Source organism: Setaria viridis, chromosome 2 (genome assembly GCF_005286985.2).
Source record: "Setaria viridis chromosome 2, Setaria_viridis_v4.0, whole genome shotgun sequence".
Classification (NCBI taxonomy): domain Eukaryota; kingdom Viridiplantae; phylum Streptophyta; class Magnoliopsida; order Poales; family Poaceae; genus Setaria; species Setaria viridis.
In genome coordinates, this window is record NC_048264.2 from 36,267,692 (window position 1) to 36,291,595 (window position 23,904).

At 46.7% G+C, this 23,904-nt stretch overlaps 3 protein-coding genes and 1 long non-coding RNA gene across 4 annotated transcripts; 2 read left to right on the forward strand and 2 right to left on the reverse strand.

Moving 5' to 3' along the window:
• Nucleotides 1–7,784: 7,784 nt before the first annotated feature.
• LOC117842317 (uncharacterized) lies at nt 7,785–10,437 on the forward strand. Its single transcript, XM_034722717.2, has 3 exons — nt 7,785–7,967; nt 8,222–8,326; nt 9,904–10,437. Exons 1-3 carry the CDS (start codon nt 7,899–7,901, stop codon nt 9,943–9,945), a joined length of 216 nt encoding a protein of 71 aa, XP_034578608.1. The 5' UTR covers nt 7,785–7,898; the 3' UTR covers nt 9,946–10,437.
• Nucleotides 10,438–11,538: 1,101 nt separating this feature from the next.
• On the forward strand, nt 11,539–14,027 carry LOC117843219 (uncharacterized). Its single transcript, XR_004637674.2, has 2 exons — nt 11,539–12,240; nt 12,423–14,027. It is a non-coding gene; the product is annotated as an uncharacterized lncRNA (long non-coding RNA).
• LOC117842567 (uncharacterized) lies at nt 13,578–15,095 on the reverse strand. Its single transcript, XM_034723041.2, has 2 exons — nt 13,928–15,095; nt 13,578–13,795 (listed from the first exon to the last, which is right to left on the reverse strand). Exon 1 carries the CDS (start codon nt 14,962–14,964, stop codon nt 13,930–13,932), a length of 1,035 nt encoding a protein of 344 aa, XP_034578932.1. The 5' UTR covers nt 14,965–15,095; the 3' UTR covers nt 13,578–13,795; nt 13,928–13,929.
• Nucleotides 15,096–18,469: 3,374 nt separating this feature from the next.
• LOC117845817 (transcription factor MYC2) lies at nt 18,470–20,820 on the reverse strand. The gene is made up of 2 exons (XM_034726904.2): nt 18,829–20,820; nt 18,470–18,741 (listed from the first exon to the last, which is right to left on the reverse strand). Exon 1 carries the CDS (start codon nt 20,787–20,789, stop codon nt 19,959–19,961), a length of 831 nt encoding a protein of 276 aa, XP_034582795.1. The 5' UTR covers nt 20,790–20,820; the 3' UTR covers nt 18,470–18,741; nt 18,829–19,958.
• Nucleotides 20,821–23,904: the final 3,084 nt, after the last annotated feature.

The window sequence follows — 23,904 nt, forward strand, 5'->3', positions numbered from 1 at the left end:
TACCCTAGATCTAGATCGAGGCAGCCGACACCCAACCCCACACTCCACTCCAATCTCTTACCCCCAGATCCAGATCAAGGGAGAGCAGGCAAAGCATCCGAGTATTCGAGTTGTTGAGAGCACCCCGGTGCTACCACGACTCCATCCTCGGAAAACTTCATCCACCCACCGTCAGGCTATTCGCCGCCTGACGTTTGCCGTCCGCACTTGTGTTCACTCTGCACGCAAATGGGATATCTTCATCGGTGATGGTGACATCGAGCCCATAGCCTATGAAAGAAGGTGACTTGGGGCCTGACCCTTCTGCATAGGGAGGATAAGACGTCGTTGGATATGTTGTCAGTGGCCTGAGATTCCGTTGATTCGAGCCTCCAACTTCAAGGATCTTCTGGTGAGTAAACTAGGAGATCCGTCCTAACCTTTTCTTTGGTTCATGATCTTTCGATCGAAACTTGTCTGTTGATTTGGTAAATTATACCAACCATTAATTTGGATGTGTCATCCAGCTTCTTTGCTGGCGCACCCCAATGGAGATCTCGGCGACAACATGGAGATGGTGGTAGAAAGAAATTTTTGACCTTTGCCAACATTTCCTTTTATTTTTTTTCGCAATTTCTGTTTTTTTTCTTTTTACAGCCTAAGTTGAATCCCATCGGCCTCCTCTTTCCTTTCCCACCATAATCCATCTCTACCTCGAGAGGGGATTCAAGTTTAATTTGGAGCCACATGTGGGGAAGGAAGGAGTTTGAAATCCACGATGGATATGATGGAGAGGGTCCCGCCCATGGGGGACGGACCAAAATTTGGAGGCAGAAGCGTTAATCGCTTTAGAAATAGATAGATGACGATATATGATGAATTGATCAAAATAGTTTTACTTAACACATGTCAAAGTTATAGACTTAATGGCACGAGTTCTATAATATCATGCATTTATAAACGATAGTATAGTATAGTAGTATATGTACCTGCAATGCCGACACACATAGTTTCGAAGAATTTCATACAGTTCAGCCAAATTTCCAAAAATTTGTGAGGGCCCACAACGAGAAAAGGTTGGGCCGGACGGAACAACAAAATCCGGGCCAGCCCAGCCGAATAAGGTCCATCAAGCAAGCTAATCGCCTACGCCTCCTGGGGCATACGCGCCGCCTGCTAGGGCAAAGCGGACAACAGAAATACGCAATCGCACCAACGCGCCGCCGCGATCTCCTCCGCCTGCTCGCGGCCGGTCGGCGTCCGAGCTGGCCTTGCGGCGCCCGTCGTCCATGGCGCCGCTACCTTACGGATCGCCATACTACTCCCTGACGTCCTATAGTCCGGATTCGTACAGCCCCGGCGCCGCCAGTCCCCTGCGCCGGACACCTCGTCTCGGCCCCCCGTCCTCGCCGCGGGTGTGGTGGCCGGGGCCGTACTTACCGTCTCCTACCTCGACGCTCCAAGCGCCGATCACGCCGTCGCCGGTTTACTCCCCTACCCCGTCGGGCTATGGCTATACCCCTACTACCTCGCCGCCCTATACCCCTACCTCGCCGACCTTTTCTAGCCTCTCTACGCCGAGTTATTCCCCCGATTACCCGCCAGGCTGCCGCGGTTGCCTCGGCGCGCCGAATTACTGCCCGCACCCGACGGCCTACTACTCCCCGACCTCGCCGAATTATTGCCCAGAGGAATTCAACCACCGGGATCATGCGTCTCCGGCGCCGGGGCCGCTGCCTTATTACTCCTCCACCTCGCCGATCTACGGTAACGGCTCAACGACCTACACCCCCACCGCGCCGGGCTATTTCCCTGGCGAATCCAGTGGCTGGAACCATACATCTCCGGCGAGGGGGTTGCCGGCGGCCTACTGCCCCACCTCGCCGAATTTCAGCAACTGCTCATCACTGCCCTACTCCCCCGTCACTCCATGCTACTCCCCCGTCACTCCATACTACTGCAGCTGCTCACTGCCCTACTCCCCCGTCACTCCATGCTACCGCCCGGCAGAACTCAGAGATGAGTGGGAGGACCCATCTCTGGCGCACGGCGTTGACACATGGCCCGAGTACTGCTACTGCTGTTCGAATCCAGTGGAACATTGCTGTTGTAAGGCAGGCGACGACGCCCCCGCCCCGTGAGCCGCGAGGTATCCCACCGGCGTATGAAGGCAGACCTGGTCAATGATCCCTCCGGCGCTGCAGGCTCACTCCGGTCGTCGCCGAGGATGGCTTCTTTGTCTGCAGTACAAGTAAGTTTAGTTGTGATTTTGCTATCTTGAAGGATTCTAGGTCATTTGCCGTGCAAGTCGTGCTGTATGAGTGCATGACTGTATGTGGTTTTCTATTCTGCCTGTGATAGATGTGATAACCAGTAAAGCTTGTCTTTGAACTCCCCTCTATAATTGGTATATGTTTGTCTATGAACTCTAAACAGATGGTTTCCCTGTGTTTGTTTTGTTTTGTGAATCGTGATCAGTATGCTTGCGTGCCTTTATGAGTTACTTAAATCTAGTGTTGGCGAAGGCGCGCTCTATATCATGTATTCGTGTGAATTTCTTTGAGCACAAATGCATCATGTAGGAAGTCATTGCAAGGTGCTACCTCCTGTCCATTATATTTGACGTTGAGGATATATAGGAATTTTGGCCTGCAGCCAGTTCAAATTGCTTGTCGCAAAGGACAAATAAAATGAACTGGAGATGTTTATTGTTTGCTTGGAGCAGTAATTTGCTAGCTTGAAAGAGGAAGTTGTAGAAGAGTTCGAAAAGCTTATTGTTTGCTTAGTAATTTGCTAGCTCTTGAAAGAGGAATTTGTAGTGGAGTTTGGAAAGGTCGTTGCTTCAGCTGACCCCGATTAATTCATGTAGCTCCGCCCCTGGGTGGGTAGTAGTAACATTCCGGCCCATGTCCTTTTTGGTACCTTGCTCATTGCTGTGAGGATTGAGGCTGAGGAATGCAATGGCATTGCAAGACTTCGATCTTGTAGGGCAGGAGCATATCAAGTTGTACATAGTGTTTCCTCCATGATGATTAATTCATGAAAGGATAGACTGATACAGAATGAAGCTTGAGATGCAACTGCAATATCATCTAGTTATATACGACACATTTTGTTGATCTGTTCATGTCAGGTGCAGAGTTGGCCACCATAGCACAGTTTTTTTTAGGAGCCTGTACATGTCTGTGACATCAAAACTCAAGCATACAGTATTACGACGTTCTCCCTTCGTTCTCAAATACTATATGACATTTAGGAGAAGCTATTTGGTTCATATATTTATGGATGGAGCCATGGAGGCTCAAGGCTGCATCAAAGAACATCGATCTGCATTTGATCTAAAAAACAGGACATGGCTAATTTGCGGCCGGCCGTCAGCCGCACCATTTTGGGAAAGCGATTAGCTTTCCGTTATCACCGATCAATTAATCTCGCTTCGCAGCTGTCTCTGCGCGTAGCAGGCCTTCTTTTTCCTGCCAGCTCACTGCCCACCCCAACATATCTACACTATAAAGCAACTATTTTACAAAGCTGCACATAATTCTGAAAAATTTCCTAAAACCGCAGTCATGCAAATCTGCACCTGGAGTGCACATCATTCTGATCATGCAACATCTGAATTACGTATTTTTTACAAAAAGCAACCTGATCTACTTTTCTCAACAAACACATTACAATTTCAGAGTATTTACATTTTCTGGACACAACCATATGACCTGCAAATGCAATGATCATAACTAAGTTGGATCTTGCAAACAATAAATTCTAATGTGCACATAATAATTTGATATAGTGTATTTGTATTATATCACAAGCAAAAAAGAACTTCAGCAACGCAACGATGATGACTGCACATTTGTTTCCCTTCCTGACCAGTTCACGACCTGAAATGCATTTAAGAAAGAACAAGATGCATAAATTAGAGAAAAACACAAAGAGCTTGAAGACTTTGCAATATTTTGCCTACATGAAACATTAGATTGCCTCTACAAAACAGAAATATAGGAATGACTAGGAAAAATATGAACTGAAAAAAAGAACTATATTATTGCCTAATGAAGTACACTATTTGTACTTCATTAAGAACCACATAATTGCCTAATTTAAGAATATATTATTGCTTAATTAAGAACCACATAATTGCCTAATTTAAGACCATATTATTGCCTAATGAATCTGGAATATGAACAATTAGGATGACTGTACACATAGCATTTTACTCTTGTGCGGCTAGATCAGGCCAGAACTAAGTTCTGTGCCTAACATGCATTTGCTAATGGAAAAAAAAACTAGCAGTGGTAGAGACAACATTGCAGACATGCTTCTATTATGCTTCATGCTCTTCAACAGGTAGCTACTAGCTCAGAATAATTGTAGCAATGCTATTTTTTTTTTATCAGAATTCGGAGACAATGGAACTCGTCCAGTGCTGGTATTTCTCTCATGCATGGTCCATGCAGGGAGAGGATAGCACCAGCCACCAGATAATTGTGATACAGTGTTAATTAAGTGCAGCGTACCTATTCAAGTACAATACTGTTGCCTAATGCATGATGACAAAAGTATGCTGCCTAATGCAGAACTATACTGCCTAATGCATGAGAAAGTAAAATATTATTGCCTGCAGAACCATACTATTGCCTAATTCATACAAGGCAATACTGATTAATTAAGTACAATTGCTCAAGCATAATAAATAAACTGCTTAAATTACTCAAGCATAATAAGTAACCGGAAAAATGGTATAATGTCAAGCTATCACTCTAGAAGTAAAATATACTGGACCGAAAATTGGTAAAGCATTGCTAACTGAAGAATTTCTAGAGCCCAAGGCTATAATAGAAAATTTAGTATGGGATCAATATGCATGTGATTTTGCAAATCCAGAATGTTTGTAAACTGGTATCAGCATTAGTGTTGTACAAAAGGTTAAGTGAACTTGCTCATTCTTAGTTACCAAAAAGTTCAGTTTATTTGAAGCAGATAAACACTACCTCTTGTTATTGTGGTTAGCCTAGGTACATAAGTGCAAATGCAATGCCCTCATCGCAGAGAAGATAGGTGGACCATAAAAGATAGGAGCTCAGCTAAGCACCACATTTTTCTGAAGGAATAAGAAGTCAAAAGACCTGAAAAATACATGGCACATATGAACTACAATGCCCTAAATACAGTCTAAATATGCACTCAAACTGAAAGTTAGAATATCCAAAAATGACACATAATCCACAAGATTGCTGCTGCCAGGCGGCCGGGACGGCCCCGGCCCCGCCGCGCTGTGAGCCGACGGCGGACCACGCCACGTCGCCTCCGCGCTCGCCGGCGTTCGAGCGAAGCCCGGGACAATGATTGATTTGCACCGGTTCACCTCCTGCCTTCGGCTCGATAAATCCATCGTACAAGTATCTTTGGTTGCAATGCTGCAACTTGCATTTGCATTCTGGGACTTTCAATTACCATGCATATCATGCTGGATCTGTATCATCGCCTCTCTTTGTTATTCTTCCCTGTGATGTGATAAGCTGTCTGAACAATAGAAAGTTTCTCTTGTTTAATTAGTTTGTGAATTATACTGAATTTGTGATGTTTGTGTCAGAGAGAGTAGCTGAGCTCATCTCTGGAGCAGGTGCATCCGTGCATCTATATGTCAAACAGTATCTGGATTTGAATAACGTCGTTTTATATAATCCCATTGCAACATGCCCCGGCTTTAAGTTTTCTCTCTCCAAGTTCTCGTCTGAGTTATCTGCAAACTATGCTGTGAATTCTGTATTCTGAACCTCTGAATCCCAACCTTAATTTTTTTGGCTCCATACGAATCGTCAGGCACGGCCGCACGGGCCCGGACGCTTCCTTTACATCATGCAGGCCGAGCCCAGCCTAGGTGGGCCGAAAAATAGTTGATCTTACAGCCGAACGGGCTCGCCAAGCAAGCAATCAGACAAACATTCTTTGGGTCAATATAATATAGCAAAATGGTATTGATTCCTCTCGGGGGAAGAATGGTATTGATTCCTCTCGAGTCTTAACAAAAATTAACAACAAAATGGTATACTGTTTAGCATGCATGTAATTGCGCTCACATGCTAGGCTTCAATGGCGCCTAGGGAGAACTACAGATTCCTGCACGTCGCTGACGCATCCAGGCACACGCATGCTGCTGAACCTCCGAGACCTGGACAGCCCGCGGCCGTCGCCGGCAGGCGTGTCGCGCCCGTCGTCGTCGCGCAAGAGATGGAGCTCGTCCGCCAGCGAACGCCGGACGACGAAGCGACAGCTCTGGCTCTGACTACTCCCACTCTGGGAGTGGTAGGCGCCGCCGGTGAGCCGCTCCGCCGCCGGCCGCCCCCGCGTTTGGAGAGGAGGAGGAGGAGATGAGCCGGGGGAGGAGATGAGGTCGTAGTGCATCGTCCTCCTCGTCGCCCTCCGCTTCTTGATCGCGCCGAAGACGAAAGGGATGAGCCCCTCCATCCTCATTTCGCGAAGATCTCTGATCCGCCGATATGCAAAGAAGCAGATCGAGCAGGAGATTTTGTTGCCCGGTCGAAGACTCGAAGCGCAAGGTCGACGGCTTCGTTCTCGCTGCGAGGAAGTGAGGTGGCTTAGCAATGGCTTCTTATAGCAAATGCAGAGCCAGCACGGGGATGTTTAGAGGTTTGAAGATATTTCCAGTTAGCCACATACACTGATTGGTCCGGCTGCCTGTCCGGCGGCTTTGGGAATTTTGTATGTCCCTCCGTTCAAAAAGAATTAATAAGAATGCAACTCTTGTTTTTTTAGAAGTTAACCAATTTTAAATTTGATCAAATTTATACAAAATAGTACTAACATGATAAATATCAATAGATTAATCATGTAATATATTTTCATAGTGAATCTATGAGATGTGAATGTCAATATTTTCTTGATTAAATTTGAAACCGTTTGACTCCTCGAGAAACAAGAATTGTATTGTTTTAGACGGGGGAGTATATACGACCACAACTATCTACAATTGGATCGTCACGCACGTCACTGCAGGCTGTCAGGCTCTCACCAGTTTGTGCGCTTTTGCAAGCTCCATGGCTTGAAAAACGAATAAACTGAAACAAAGGTGTTTCACATGCACTTTACAACGATCGGTACTTGGTAGTGGTCAACATGGCTTACTTTACAGCTGCACCTTCGACGAGTCTGCACAACACAACTGCCCCTGTATGTACTTTAATCATCAAATTGATGCAAGGGTCATTAGCCGCCAGCAGTTAGTACATGTCGTTAGCACAAGTTCCGAATCTGAACCATACATTATCAGCAGGTGCAACCTTTTTTTTTTGGGAAACAAATCAAGCACAGTCTAATATGGAGACAAATGGATAACACTTGCTTCTGCACAAGTTCCGGATCTGAACCATACATTATCGGCAGGTACTTGTGTTCATTCGTGCGAGCACAATCACTCTAGTCCTAGAGAACACACGCCCCCGTTCCCGGTAAAAACATCTTCCATTCTTCTTTAGTTCTTTATATATACCCGAAAAGAATGTTATTAGTTCGGGTCAATTCTGCAACACGTTTGTAAGAGGAATTCATTTCAGCTCCGGTTTCACGAGGAATTTCATTTCGTCTCTTTCTTGAATCCCAATATGAAAAGGTTGGGTTTTTTTTGTTTTTTTGAGGGGGTTGGACCTTGCGAAAGCTTGGAAGGAATCGGTAGCAGCATTTCGCAGAGTGGGCCGACAAAGTTTGTTTTATACTTTTATACGCAGGCCGAGCCCATTCTTTGGTCAACGGACTCCGGCCCAGCCCGTCAAGCCGGCCGCCGGGGAGGAGCGGAGGCGCCGCCGCCTCGCCACACCCACAACGCTCGCTTCCACCCTTCCCCCTTCCGCAAGCCGCCGCCGTCGTGGAGGGAACGCGACGGGAGAGGCGGAAGAGAGATGGCGAAATCGTGCAAGGGGTTGGCCATGGAGCTCGTCAAGTGCCTCAGCGAGACTGACTGCGTCAAGGTTGGTCGGCTCCTTCCTCCCCCTTCTCCCCCCCTTCCTCCCTCTCTCCCCGTCCACCCACGCCGCAGCCTTCCGCTGCCCGTTTCTATCCGATTGGATGCGAGCGTAATCCGATTAGGTGCAAGGTAGTGCTGGGGGAGAGGATCAGGAAGTGGTGATGCTAATTAGGTGCTGGAGTTTACGATCTTGCTTAAGAAGTGTTGAGATGATTGTGGCCCGGCCTATTTCTGGTTTCCTGATGCGGTTCTGTGCAGGTTCAGAAGAGGCCGTACAAGGAGTGTGCCGGGGAGAAGGTGCCCAACATCACTAGCGAGTGCGTCGGACTGCGGGAGACTTACTTCAACTGCAAAAGGGGCCAGGTATATGTATATCCTGATCGCTGCAAATTACTAGTCATCACCAGCTTCTTGTTGATAGGCTGTTTTGCGATTTGAAGTGCCAGATACTCTGTCGTGCAGAGAAGTGTCTTATTTGGTTCATTAAAGCCATTCATTTTCCATATGTTGGGTTTCTCCCAGTACCGAATTCAAAATCAGTCCCATCTGATTGTTGTTCCCTGATTCTTGAATTGGCCATGGTGTTAGGTTTTATGGAGGTGCTGAATAGTTATCAATTAGAGCCGAATATTTAGCATGCAGACATTATTTGGACATGATATGAATGCCTGTGCCTCTGCCTAAATAAACTGGTGCCTATGCCACTATGTTCATCACAGTCTATGTGTCTATTACTTTGTCAAATAATGATCGAATGTACTCTCAGTCCCATAGTTTATGTTTGATACAAACCGCATAGATTTATGGCACTATGTTCATCAGCGTCTAATAAAACTGTTTCATAGATTTGTAGTGAATGCTACATATCAATATGTGTGCAGCGCGCATTCTCAGTAGCAGTTTGGCTACTTGAAAATGGGCAAAACTTAAAATTTGTGTTTCCAGTTAGACAAGGTTGGGCGCTCAGTTCTTTTTTGTGTACTGAATATGGAGCTTCGCTAGTTTTGCTTATTTTGGTTACTTCACACTGTTGCTCTTTCTAGATGATTCCTATCAGTTTCTTAATTTCTATGGCTGGTGCAGCTTATAAGAATCTGACAAGGGTGTATGCACAACGAATGGTGCTAGAAATAAATTTCAATCTTGATTCAACGACCTGAAAAAAAGATAAATGTTGGAGTGTGGTCAGAATTAGCATCTTTCTGTAACTACCCCTGTGCGCTAAACATTCAGTTGATTCTACCCATAGGAAGTACATTGAGCTGGGAAAGGGTATAGTATTGTAAAGTGAGCACAAGAGCAGTGGCCAATATCATCTGCATTTCTGGTGTCATTGCAGCTTATGGACACATACCTTCAATTACTATGCACCTCTGATTTATCTGTTGAATATTTTTTTCATATAGTAACTACAAAACTGCAATGCAATATGCTAATTTTGTGTGCGCCCTTTTGAGTAACACCAACAAAGAAAAACACCAATCTTTTTTTATTCACTAAAAACACCAATCTAAAAGGCTGAAACCCTGCTGGTGGTTTCTGATATATAAAGTTAGAAACTTGTGTGCAACTGTTTTGTGTGTTATGTAATCATAATACTTCTGATGGACAGCTCTTTTTGTATCTTCCGGTGGAAATATAATCATACACATCATCTGTGGAAGCCAGATAGTACAGTTTCTGAAAGTGACACATAACCTAGCTTAGCAATATTGTAGATTGCATTGGCCCAGTATTATTGCACCTGGTGTTAAAGTTGTTGTATCCATCATATTGGTGCTAACATCTTTCAGTACCATCCCCGCATATACTTTTCATGTTCTTCCTTGATATCATTGTCTGCCTTCTGCATTTTCTGCTATCATTTTGCCAGTTTGAACTGAATTGCTCAGGCAGTTAAGTGAAATTGCAAATGTCTAACTGTGCTAATCTCCCAACAGGTTGACATGCGAGCTCGGATACGTGGGAACAAGGGATACTAGCTGTGTGCCTTCAATGTCCTCATCCAGTTTTAGTTTTTAGCCATTCATGTGATCTGAGGTGTAATGATGTCATAATGTACTCTGTCTGGGTTCTATATTATTGGTAGGAGAGTAACTCAGAGCAAGGATAGCTTCAATTGATGAGAGGCGCATCTCAATATTGGTTGTTTCCTGTCATAATGTAGTAGGTCCACATTTTGTTTGCTATAGAAGGCAGAAACTCAAATCAGAGCACACGAGTTTTTTCCACTTGATGAGTCGAAGTGGTGGATCCAGTTGCTGATGTGCAAAGTTTTGTCTTTCCGGAGAGGTGGTTCCATCGTACCCCATATGTTCAGGTGGTGTGACCTGTTGCGTTGTCTTGTTTCCCCTGTACAATGAACTGAATCTCCTGGACCCATTTAGAGAGCTGCTTCATATCTTGATTTTGGGGACAGGCTTGAGATCTTCTTGAAATAAAGATTTCACATCGTCTGCGTGTTTTGTGTTTCAGTGGATAAATAATTTCTGCATTTCGGCCGAGATAATTGACTGCAAGTGTCGCAATGTTTTTGATCAAAATTGCTCCCTCCATTCCAAATTATAGGTTGTTTTGGTTATTTTAGACTCATATTTTTTGCTATGCATATAAATATACTCTACGTATAAATTTATAACAAAATCTGTGAATTTAGAAAGTCAAAATGATTTATAATTTGAAACTGAACGAGTGCTTTACAACTATCTTTCCTTCACGTGTTACCTCGCCAATTTATTGCAGATCGTGAGTTCAATATAAATAAATTAATAAAAAAAAAGGAGTAAGGTCCTCTTCGCCATTTCAAAGCCGGGTTTATAGGTATGCAGACACTACCAGTATGGCTGTATATGAAGATCGTCACCAGATATTTCCTCTGTTTCCTTGCTATATACGCTGAACGATGTGATGGCGTGCCAGAAAATTGCTACTCCACTCGTCTCCTCGATTGAAGCTAATAAACTGAAGTACAGAACCTCGATCGAATTAAAGCTACACTGAAGTAGCCATGATTCGACCGGATCGGACGGCAGCGATCCCAGTAAAGCGTCTTCGATGCTTTTCGCGCCGGCGCCAGGCGTCCGGATGCCGCAAAGTGAAGCCGGACTTCACCGGCGCAAGCGACCGGCGACGTCTCGCTCGTCTGATAATGATCATCGCCGTTCCTGCTCCCAGCGACCCTGACACCGACCCGTCCTCCTCGGCTCCTCGTGCAACCCAGCATCGCTAACAAAATCCTACCTTCGTCTCAAATTATTAGTCGCTTAGAGTACTATGGTGCAATTCATACACATAATTCCAAAAATTCAATATTCTGTACGAACTGGTGTACAATTTTTTTAGGTAAAAAGGGACAAAAAAAATGGGTACAAAAAGGAGATTTGGTGCTATCATCGTCTTCTGCCCTTCATGTCCAGTATTCTTATCAGTACTTTGATATATTATTCGCACCTATCACAATCTGAACTAGTCGACTTCAGATGCTGACCGGCTGGCCAAAAAGGCTAAACAATGTTCCTGACGCGGATAAGGGCGTGTTACGTCCTTCCAAAGCTACTACTCGCGCTAGAGGCTTCCCAATGCAAGGCCTTCCATCGCAGCCATCCAAGATCGACGTGCCACCCACTGTTCGAATAATTGGGCTGGTCCAATTATTTAATTAATCAAATAAATCCCAAAGCTAATTAGTGGTGGCTTGGAAGTTGAGAGGGTCTCTAATCAACTTATAGGGTGGAGTTGTGCTGCACCTATTGAGAAGTTGAGAGAAGGATAGCAGGATGCCACACACGCGCGCTCGCTCGCCTCGCCGCGCGTGCTGGAACTGACGATTGCTAATGGCTAGCAGTTACCGGATACTGACCATTTGATTGCTGCATTAACTTGGGCATCCAAGGTCTTCTGGTGCCTATAAGAGAGGTGCTACCTCTCATTCTTTCGTGTGCGAAAAAACACATACTATGAGAGTTTTTCTCCACTACTGCGCTGCGCTTTTGCTATCTCCATTCCGGCGATCTGTGTACACAGATTTCGCTGGAAGAGTAGGCCTCCGAAGCTGCGCTCTTCCTCAGGAGACTTTGCACCCGAGGAGTAGAAGGGCGATCAAGTTTTTGGGGAGCGCGTCTGCGCGACTGCTCGCTGTGCACAACTACTTCCTGAAGGCGCAACTGCACTGCAATCATTTGCACGGCATCAACTTCTGATCGACTACATTGAACAAGCTCAACTAACAATGTTGGGTAATAGCGCAGCTGGTTCCTCCAGAACTATCCCGCCTCAGGGTACTTTCTTTTGAACTTCCTGGTTCAATTCCTATATTTCGTAGTATCTGTTGGATGCTTTATATTCACTACAAATACAATAAATCATGTTCTATTTATACTATCTTAATTATCATGTTTTGTTCTATATTTCAAATTAAAATGAACCGCGAACTGCCTCTAATTCCAACATCCACCTGCAGATTACTGGATCACTGCACAGTTCTGATTCATCGGCAGACTGCTAGTTTCAGATGTATTCATTTCATTTAAACTTTGCAGGGCTGATGGGATGAGATGTGCTAGTTTTGGATTGGATCACCTGAAAATGAGGGATAGACGGTCGATGGAGTCGATAGTTTCAACATCCTATGGGCTGCTTTGCTTCCTTCGTCTTCGTTCGCGATGTGGCACGGTTAAGCTGTTGCTCTCAAATGCTGCGCTGCTGGTGTGATCAAAGTCAAACACCTGCTACCAATTAGTTCTGTTACGTCAGAAATCCTTGCGTGTTCATGGCTCTCCACTGAATGAACCACGTACTGGCCGTTCGCAGTAACTTAATCCATACTCCATCAGTGGCTTGATCATCTTGATCGGCCTTGTAAATTACTCTATAATGATGCATGATAACCAGACGATATAAATCTGTCGGCCACGATTCTACCATGCCCAAGCCCAATTGCCCATCCATCCATCCACTCGGACTTCAAACCGTCTTCCTCCTCCGGCCGGCACGCACACCGCGTCATCCTCCACCACGGAACGTCACCTTCACCATCATCGCCGAATCGCCGTCCGCACCGGCGCATCTCTCGAGTCTAGCCCACACACACGGACTTCACTATCCCATAGAAAAGATGATAAAGAACCCTAGCTACTTTTTTGCATCCATGAAAGATGTATATATCCGCTTCTGTACGATGAATGTAATAAACAAGCAAAAAGAAGCAGACCATCAAGAGCAACATTCCATCTATCTACCTTTACTCCACAATATGCTTTGGGGGTGTTTGATCCCCGGGCTAAACTTTAGTCCCTGTCACATCGAATGTTTAGATACTAATTAGAAGTATTAAATATAGACTATTTACAAAACTCATTGCACAGATGGAGGCTCAACGGCGAGACGAATCTATTAAGCCTAATTAATCCATGATTTGACAATATGTGCTACAGTAACCATTTGCTAATGATAGATTAATTAGGCTTAATAGATTCGTCTCGCCGTTTAGCCTCCATCTGTGTAATTAGTTTTATAATTAACTCATATTTACTCCTCCTAATTAGCCTCCGAACATTTGATGTGACACTTCCAGGATCCAAACACCCCCATGGTCGTGTTCTCGTGTGTTCATATCTACACATAAATGTCCCTTCATTGTCCAGTGCTGCTCGAATGAGAGAAGAACAAATGCATTCTTAGCTTTGGGATCAATCTCCCGTGTAATTAGAGAAGAATAAGGCGGGAAGAAAATTGATGGTGGTTGAGAGGAACACTTAGGAGAATAGTGGCAACGCATCCTTTTTCGATCGTCGGCTTTTGATCGAGGTGCTGGTGTGTGCGTGCGTGAGTCACCTGCAAGTACGAACACGGGTAAGAAGGGCGCTGGTGCAATCGGGACACGTCAGGTTCTGCACCGGAGGATGATGGCGAGTGCGTGGGGCCCGATCGACGGCGACGGCGAGAGCGACGAGCACTCGTACTCACCGTCACCGGGCGTTGCTGCCGTGCCCGCGCGGCTTCGGGGAGAGCACCCAGTGCTGGCCGTGGGGCCGGATGGTGAGCCCCTTGACCTTGGCGAAGAGCGTCACGGCGCGTCGCACGCCGCGGTCGTCGGCGGAGGTGAAGTAGTCGTGGCCGAACATGACGCCGCCGGGACGGAGCACGGCCCAGGCCAGGTTGATGTCGGCCCACGCCGAGTGGAAGTCGTGGCCGGCGTCCACCTCGATGAGGTCCGCGTACACGCCCCACCCGCACAGCGCCGCCAGCGCGGACGCCGTGGAGAAGGGCAGCGGCAGCACCCGCGCCGCGGCGTCGGCGCCCGCCGCGGCCACGTTGGCCATGAACTGCGGCAGCAGCAGCGCGTCCCCGTGCCGCGGCGGCGGGACGTCGCGCCGGAACCGGTCGCGGAACGCCGGCCACCCGCGGAAGTCGTCGACGCAGAGGATCGCCGGGGACAGCGAGAGGTTCCGCGACACGGCCGCCATGTGCAGCGCCGACGCGCCCAGGAACGCGCCCAGCTCCACGATCACCTCGGGGCGCACCGCCTCGATGAGCTCCGCGAACACGGCGCCCGTCGAGCCCCACCCGCGCGGGCGCGCCCTCGCCGGGTGCAGCAGCGCCGCGGTGTGCGGCGCCGGGAACCCCGCGTAGGGGCTCTCGCCGTCGAACAGCTTCTCCAGCAGCGTCGGCACGACGGCCTCGCTCGGCACCGGCTCCCCGCACTCCTCCCTGAACCGGAACAGGTCGTGCGGCGGCGACCGCGGGTAGCTCTCCGTCGCCGCGGCCGTGGCGTTCGGCGCCGGGTCGGTGGTTGAGGCGTCGGTGAGGTGCGCGGCGTGCGGGCGCACGATCGTCGTCTGGGATGGCCTCGGCGACGGGCGGGTGGACGAGGAGAGGAGGCCGAGGGAGTAGCCGACGGCGAAGACGACGAGGAAGGAGGCGAGCCGCGCGAGGTGCGGGCGGAGCCTGGCCGGCGCGGCGTAAGCGGACGCCGACGCACCCGCCGGCGGGCGTGGCTTCATGGTCACGCCACAAGGTGCCTCTTTTGTCTCCGTTTGCGGCTCTTCTGGAGGCTTGCTTGACAGGCGTACAGATTATCTCTCCTTTATTCGTCGTCGGTTTAGACTTCTGTTCGAGGATTAGGTTTTGGATTTCTATTTTATTTATAGATGATGAGACAGGGAGAGGTGCAGCTAGCAGCGGTTGTTAGGCTTTGTTTAGTTGCCCAACTTTGGAGATGCAAAATCACTGTTGTAGTACTGTAAGCATACTGTAGCGTTTCGTTTGTATTTGTGAATTATTATCTAAATATTGACTAATTAGGCTTAAAAGATTCATCTCGCAAAGTATAACAAAACTATGCAATTAGTTTTTGATTTCGTCTACATTTAGTACTCCATGCATGTACCGCAAGTTTGATGTGATGTGGACTCTTCTTTTTGCATAGTGTTAAAGTTGGGAGTTTGGAGGGAACTAAACATGACCTTAGTTCCCTCTGTTCTAAATTATAAGTCATTAAATTTATATGATAAAGTACTAAGTACCATTAATTTTTTCATTAAATATATTTTTATAGTATATCTATTCGGTGCCATAAATTTTTGTAATCCTCTTTATAATTTTGATCAAACTTAAAATGGTTTGACTCTCCAAGAAACTTGGAATGACTTATAATTTGGAACGAAAGGAATAATTTGGAACGAAAGGAATAGTTCAGTTTCCTGGTCCTACTCTTTGGTTGGAGGGAAGAGAGCAAACAAGCTATCATGTAAAAAAAAGATGTGATGTTCTTTTAAAATTATTAGAAAAGGAGAAACTTTTTTTCTCGTTGATATTGGGAAAGAGGAAAATTGAGATGCTGGTGAGGGGTGATTGTTCCGGTTGGTGGGTTTTGGGTGGAGAATCTGATGGCAGTTAGGAGAGCTGGGTTCAGGTTTCAGGAAGCTCTGCTCTGAAGATTTTTCACTTCCACGTGTGCATTTGAAGAGTGAGTGGCAGGACCGCAGGATCTTCGGATGTCAGTGCAGTGTGCGTGCTGGTGGTCTCCGTGCCATGCGCTTAGTGTGCGTTTGGTTGGGAGACAATGTAGAACGGGACGGTCCCGTCCCAATTTTTCGGGATGGGATGATCCCATTTCTTGTTTGGTTAAATGGGATGGGTCCGTTCTAATTTTTTGTTTGGTTGGAGAGATTGCTATAGACGGGACGAGCACCGTTTTCTTCTTCTGTTAGACACCGTTCGTGGGGCCCACCTGTCATACTAACCGCCATCTTCTTCCTCCACCCCGGTTCCACTCTTGGCACTGTTCTTGGGCTCGCCATTGCGTTGCCGGGGGAGCTTGCCCCGGGCGCGCCGCCCGTGAATCGGGCCTCGCCAGCCTCGAGCCGCCACCCGCCGAATCTCAGGGGCCGTGGGGGAGCTCGCGCGCGCTGGTCGTGCTCGCCCGCGCCGGCCCCTCCGCCGGCGGCTCCCCCGCGCCCAACCTCGCCCACTCCCCCGGTGCGGACGGACGACGCGTGACGGGGGCGAAGTGGGATGCCCCCGTCCGCTCGTTTTGGTGGGATGGGGGCATCCCGCATCTGGAGGGTATATTTCCTCGTAGGGATGATCCCACTTCGTCCCTCAAACCAAACGCACCATTAGCATGTTCCTCAACCACGCGACACAGATACTGCGAGACATGTTCCTCACCATGACAGGTCGCTACCCACAGATCACCGTGAGGGCGTGAGGCGCACAAGCAGCAGCTTTCCATCATGCCACAGTCCCAACTGCTTCTAGAGTTCTGGTGCTCAACCTTTCTTAGGTTGTCAACAGCCGTGACGCCGCAACTCTCTTGGTACGGGCCGTGCGCGGTCAAACCTTTCGCTATCAGCTGCGTGACGTGAGCACAAGAATTCGTTGCGAGCTACTGTGTGTGTTTGACAAGGTAGGTGGGCGACGTCGGGGATGATGGTCAGTCATGAGACGCACGATCGGTGGAACCGTGGAGCTTGGAGCGCTGGTTGGTTCGGACTCTGGACGGAGCACCTGCCAGCGCACCGGGGGAACGATCGCCTGACCGGCCGATCGGCGGCGATCAATGCTGCGTTTTTTTTTGCCCTTTTGAAAAGCTGGGCCTTGCTTCATGTCTTCTCTCTATGGGCCTTGGTACCGGGTGGGCCTCTGAACCCACTTGCTTCTGTCTTCTATGGGCCTTGGTACAGGGTGGCCCTCTGAACCCAGTTGCTTCTATCTCACGGCCCATCTTCGTTTCCAGCCATCTTCCTTTGCTACAGGCCAATCAAACATGTGCTTTGATTGATGTTTGGTTGACAATAAAACTTTAATTAGTGATTTTGGACCCCTCACGGAAATCTATTTCCTGATATGTCTAAATCAGCATCTTCCATTTTACATATACCACTAAACATCTTAACCAAAAGTGCATTTTTTAATATCCTGAAAGGAACATTTGTCTCCGGCCTCCACCCCTTAGAAGGGCCATGCCGAGTATCCCTGAATAATCCCGATGTTATCTTCAGTCTAGCCTTATCTAATCCTTTTACAAAGGTTATGACTCTTTGCCAAGGATTTGAACTTATATCTACTACCACAAATTCTCATCCGACCCAAGCACATTAAAGCTGGCCGGCCTCCTGCTACTCCTGATTGAGCTTGCTTTGCAGGGAGATTGTTTCTTTTTCGGCTTTTAAGCCAACAATTTTGTACACTCTTCTTCTCTATTAATACAAGCCGGACAGAGCTTTGGCAGTCATTTACAAAAAAATAAAAAGAAAATAAAGAAGCTGACCTGCTTGTGAACCATTGTGCCTATGACTTTGCTTCATCTTGGAAATCCGTTCGATAAAGGATCCTGAATTTGAGACCTTCAATGTGAAAATATATTCTTTTAAACGATGAATTTGTCCACTCTCAGGATTAGCCTCATGAAAATATTTTATCCCCGAGGAGGCTCTACCATGCGGAGATGATCGTGTGATGGAACTTTTGATTTAGGAAAAAGTCCATTTTACTCCTATCTTCTATTCAGATGTGGACACGGTTTTGATTGGAGTAAAATTGTTTTGACGGATGACGTGGAACGCCGCAGCGCCTCGTACCACCGGAGGTCCAGAGCGGACCCGCGCCACTCGAGCCGAGCCACGTCCATCAAAAGCTGACGCGAAACGCAGGTCCGGTAGAATCGTTCGTCCCCGCCCTGCAACTCTCATTCGCGTCACAAATGCAAGTAATTTAGTAAATAAAAACCCTGGTGTACACCCCTGCCAGTAAGCATCAGGAATTCTTTATACGCCAAGGGTCAAAGCATAGTTAGTAGCTGATGATTTGGTAGATAGATCTCCTGTGACCACGAACCTATTTGGAGATGCTTACGGTAGTATTATTCTTGTGATAAGTGATGGATGTAAAATGGCTTGCAAAATTGACACTTCTATGGTATCCCTCTTGGATCAGCTAGGCATCAAACTCTTGCGTTTGGTGATATCTTTCGATGGCCTATTCGATTTTGAAGTTTCAATAATGTTCGCAAAACATTGGGATGTCGTTCATTTCATTAAGTAAGGCAAATTAAGGCAAAGGGCAATCACTTGCCACCTGAATGAATGTTTGTTCGCCAAAGATAGGCCAAGGCGCCACAGCATGTTTTAACTTTGTATACAAATTGAAGCAGATCAAGAAGTACGTGCTGATCATAAAAATATATAGAACTGAGGTTGTTGGTGCTCGTTCCAATGGTCCCTCCTTGCCATCTGTGCTGCTGGCCCTTAGTCATCACTGTGGCTCGGTTCATCCGTCTTCTATCGTGAAAGACTGGAAGTCAATTAGACAAAAACACATGCACGGGGAGCGGCCGTATCGTGGGAGGATGACAAAATGCATACCTTGCGTGTGCCCAACTGTGCGCAGCAGCGGATGGATGGGCGCCGGCGCATGCGACGTTTAGAGACAGGAGGCTCGGCTCACTTTGGTAGCTTGCCTCTTGCAGTCCACGCCAACCAGCTGAATTAAGTTAGCGTCCATGTAAACCGGCCGCTTAAGTTACCTTCCACGTTAGATTGACTCCAGTCAAAACCGTGTCCATATCAGCAAAACAGGATACAAAACCGTTTACGGGTTAATTTAACCCAGTATTGATAGGCGGAGGGATTAAATTGAGCCAACATTTAGGTTAGGAGGTGGGATGGACAAACTGAGTAGTGAGAGGAGTAAAATGGACCTTTTTCCTCTGATTTAATTAGAAAGTTATGATCAAGATATGCAACAAAATTACAAGCTTTGCTTGATGGGCTGAGAAATAAGTCGATGATCCGTATGTTGATTAGCTCCAGCAATAAGTTAACTGAGCGGTACTTTATTCCATTGACAGGCAGAAGCACAGACGTCAGATATTAGCAGGTTCGCCTACACGGACGTAATTAGTTCGTTTATACGCCGTGTAAACCTTACACAGTGACCGGACGTATCCATTTAATCACCTGTTTAGCATGTCTAATATCCGTTTAACTTATTTAATTACTCATTTAGTTGAATAAAGAGCTAACCGGTAGTGGCTGACTGTTTAGCATTTATGATGAAATTAGATATTAAGATTACCTATCATTTTACGCTCTTAATCAGCATTAGCGTCTACCTAACCTTGACCCGTGACATTTTGACCCTGCATCTAACCTTGACTCGTGACATTTTGGTCCTGCATCTGCATGTACTCCCTTTGTCCCTTAATATACATCACCATGAGAAACGTGCTGGTCAACACTTTTTTAGTTTGACTACATTAGTAGAAAACATTAATAACATTTATATTTTTAAATAAATTTATTATAAAAATGGATTTAACGATCTATCTAATGATACTAATTATGTATTATAAATATTAATTATGTATCATAAATATTAATATTTTTTATATATATTTGGTTAAAGTTGATTATGTTTGAATTCTCGGGAAGTGAGAACGACAAGCTACAACTGTACGTTACGGTACGGACGGAGGGGACGAGATCGATGAGCTCTACGAGCTGGGGCTAGCCGGCGTGCTGCCCTGCAGCACCTGGAGTAGCGCGGCGCGGAGGCCGCCGCCGCCGTCGTCCTGCAGCGAGGCGGGCACGTCGACCACAACATCCTGCACGGTCAGGCCGTGGACACGGGTGACGCAGGCGTGCTGGACGTGCAGCTCCAGCGACCGGAGCGCGCCCATCAGCCGCGCGGCGGCGTGCGTGCCCGCGCTCGTCGCGCGCACCGCGGCCGCGTCCGGCCCCAGCATCCGCACCTCCACCACCGTCTCGTCGGCTCCCTGGGTGCCGCACGAGACCACGGCGGGCTCCCACCTCGCGGCGGCGGCCCGCCTCGACTCGGCCTCGAGGCGGGCGACGCGGGCGCGGAGCTCGGCGATGTAGGCGGCGGCGTCGGCGAGGAGGGAGGCCTTGTCCATGCGCGACACGGTGGGGACGGCGGCCCTGAGGTCGCAGAACCGGCGGTTCAGCTTCTCCCGGCGATGCCGCTCGGCCTCCACGTGGTTCACGGTTGGGCCGTTAACGCGGCGGGGCCCAGGCTTCCGCCCCCGCCGCTTCCCCGGGCGCTGCGCCGGGGCCGTGACGATCGGCTCCTGCTGCTGCGGCGGGGGTGCCGGTTGAGGAGGAGGCGGCGGCGCGGAGAGCTCAGAGTGTGGCGAGAGGGAGCACCCCACGGGCCACAGGTTGTCGCCGTCGTCGAGCATCCATTGCTCAGGGACCTCGTAGGAAGCGAACTCGATGACGGGGTGGCCGGCGTGGGAGAGGAAGAACGGGGTCAAGGGAGGGGAGAATGAGGGGCACGGCGAGAGCAGCTCGTCCATGTCAGCCATTAGCTACTGAATGTGGCAGACGGACAGAGCCGGTTCGGTCATGTGGCAACTGGCAAGCAGCATCAGTGTGGTTCTGCCTTTATATTACAGTGCAGGCAGAGAGATTTGCATGGAAGACCTCCCCATTAGCAAGTGTTTTTTTTTTGTTTTGCGTGGAGGTGCTTGCATTGTGCTTTCTGGTCCTTGAAGTTGGTAGTTGGAACGACGCCACTCTCCAATTAAACTGTGTTGATGTGGATAGCCACAGTGAAAAAGTGACATGAGTTGGTCAGATATGGAGTAATATGGTAACAAAAAATTAACTAAATCAGTTACTCCCTCCGTTTTTGAACTTTACAATCTTTGCCTGTTGCCATAAAAATTAACGAAAAATTAACTAAATTAGAACACCTAATAATAGCAGCTCGCTAGAGAAAAATTCCCGGTTGCCATAGAAGGCCAATTAGGCTGACCATCATTGGTACCTTGCTGGTTAGCTTGTCGCAGAAATTTGAAAAGCGGGCTAGACTTTTTAACATAAGATTTAGTTCAAAGATATATAGCAGTTTGGTAAATACAGTAAAATTCTAATGAGGTATTCATGATGCCTTAAGATCAATTTTGGCGCCCAGCTGTGTAGCCATCCGTCATACCATACATACGGATGCTTGGCCTTTGCTGTGTAGCTTAGTGTTCTGTTCACTTCAGCTTATCAGCCGGCTTATCAGTCACTAAACAGTATTTTTCTCTCATAACAAATCAGCCGTTTGAACTTTTCAGCGGCTTACAAATCCAACCGAACAGGTTGCTCGATCGCCGCTGCAAAAATCCCAGCATATAGTACGTGTCAGGCGCCGAGGCAGTCAACGGCGCCTTCGTTCAAACGAGACCCGGCCCGGCCATTGTGCTCGCGCGGCTATTGCTGCTGCTGCTGAATGCTAGCTGATCCTCCCGTAATGATGACTGATCGCCGCGCCGAGTGGCATAACCGTACCGAACCCCGTTAGTAGCAAGAGCGGAACATGTAAAGAAATACAAATTGATGGGCCAGTTTTCTTAATTTTTAATGCACGTTTATTTCCATCCTAATTTTATTTTATTTATCCATTATCCCGTCTCTTTTGAAGTAAACACATGTCGGAGGTCGCAAAATGTACATGTTAGATTACAGGTGGGCAATAATCTTTCAACAAGAGCTGCACCTAACTTACTGTTCAGAATATGAACCTCCAAAACATTTCATATGCCAAGATACTGTTACCTAGCTAGGTACCAGGCTAGTAGTACTTATTTGGTACTAGTTTCGTCCTGGGCATATACGTGGGGAAGCAAATCACTACTAGTTTTTCTCCCCGTATACTTTCCACCTGCTTTGCATTTATCTGCCAACCAGGGATATTAAGGGGGTGTTCGGATACACCCCACTAAAGTTTAGCACTTATCACATTGGAGGTTTAGATGTTAATTAGGAGTATTAAACATAAGCTAATTACAAAACTAATTGCACAGATGGAGTCTAATTCGCGAGACGAATCTATTAAGCCTAATTAGTCCATGATTTGACAATGTGGTGCTACAATAACCATTTGCTAATGACGAATTAATTAGGCTTAATAGATTCGTCTCACGAATTAGCACAGGGGGGTTCTGCAATTAGTTTTATAATTAACTTATGTTTAGTCCTTCAAATTAGCATCCGAACATCCGATGTGATACTGCTAAAGTTTAGCGCCTAAGTATCCAAACACCTCTAAACATGAATGCCTGTTCAGAATTTCAAATTGTCTCTGAACTCCATGATACCATCAGAGCCTGTTTGGAAGGACTTTTACCAGCTCCGGCTTTACCTATTTTGTGCTAATTGAGACACTGTAGTAGCGTGAAAGCAGTTTTACAAATCAAGGCAAAAAATTGAATTAGGAACCGAACGCAATAATAAAGCCATCATTTTTTACTTCACCGTCTTTGGTTCCACACTGGTGATGGGTGGGGTGATGCAATTGTAGAACTTGGAGCAAGGCACTGTACTTGGATCTTGACAATGGCATATGGAGTAAGCAGTAGACGAAGTCTATCACATCACCAGAGACCGAATCTATATGAATATTATGTTAGAAAATAAAAAGTATACACGAAAGTTAAGGCAAACATAAGTAATTCTGATTAGTTGCGAGCAAAAAATTATTCTTCATTCATGCACTTCTAATACTTATATCACTTTAAAATACTTATATTTTTTTAGATGTACTAGCTTACAGGTGGATGGACCAGTTTTCCTAATTTATAATGCATGTTTTTCGGTTCTAATTTTAGGGTAACCAATCTCCCGGCTCTTTTGAAGTAAACACATGTCGGGTGTCGCAAAGTGTACAAATTAGATCACACACATGTACTCCCTTCATTTCAAATTATATGTTATTTTGCTTTTCTCGATACATAGCATTTGAATATTTCATATGTATTTAAATATGATGTATAATTCTATATTTAGATGCATAGTAAAAACTATATATTTAGAAAAGTTAAAATGACCTGCAATTTTGGATCGACGGAGGGAATATGTAATAATCCTGTAGCGAGAGCTACATCTAACTTACAGATGAAGAACCCAAAAACATTTTCATGTGCCAAGATACTGTTGCCTAAGGTACCAGGCTAGTATTATCCTATTGGGTACTAGTTTCGTCCTGGGTAGTATGTGGGGAAGCAAATCAAAACTAGTTTTGCTCACCTATACTTGAAGGTGCGACGTGACTGTATGTGCCTAGCTACTTGTGTTATTGTCTGATCATTCACATCATCTGATGACAACTCCGACGATGCAGACGAGGCGGACGAGGGAGAACATAGTACTTACCGAGTATTAGTGAAATGATGAGTGTGAAACAATGGGGGTAAGTATAGAATTAGAGCTCTTTTATGGTACTACCTTATACTACTATTCGAAAAGGACTCGTATATAACTGTTCGAAAAGGACTCGTATATAAGGATCTGGTGGTTGAAATTAATTGTATACTACTAAAACCTTAAGCTGTAGTATATGTAGTATACATGAGTAGTATGAGTAGTATAGGGGTATGATTGGATCGTGCTCGATCTCGAGCCTCCGCCAGGTTCACGCGCCCATCCAAGCGC

Excerpts from the sequence above, each read along its gene's own strand:
- LOC117845817 (XM_034726904.2), bottom strand. The coding sequence starts at position 20,789 with ATGGCTGACATGGACGAGCTGCTCTCGCCGTGCCCCTCATTCTCCCCT.
- LOC117842317 (XM_034722717.2), top strand. The coding sequence starts at position 7,899 with ATGGCGAAATCGTGCAAGGGGTTGGCCATGGAGCTCGTCAAGTGCCTC. Across the intron at positions 7,968-8,221 it reads GCGAGACTGACTGCGTCAAG|GTTCAGAAGAGGCCGTACAA; the intron begins GTTGGTCGGCTC and ends GGTTCTGTGCAG. Across the intron at positions 8,327-9,903 it reads TCAACTGCAAAAGGGGCCAG|GTTGACATGCGAGCTCGGAT; the intron begins GTATATGTATAT and ends ATCTCCCAACAG.
- LOC117842567 (XM_034723041.2), bottom strand. The coding sequence starts at position 14,964 with ATGAAGCCACGCCCGCCGGCGGGTGCGTCGGCGTCCGCTTACGCCGCG.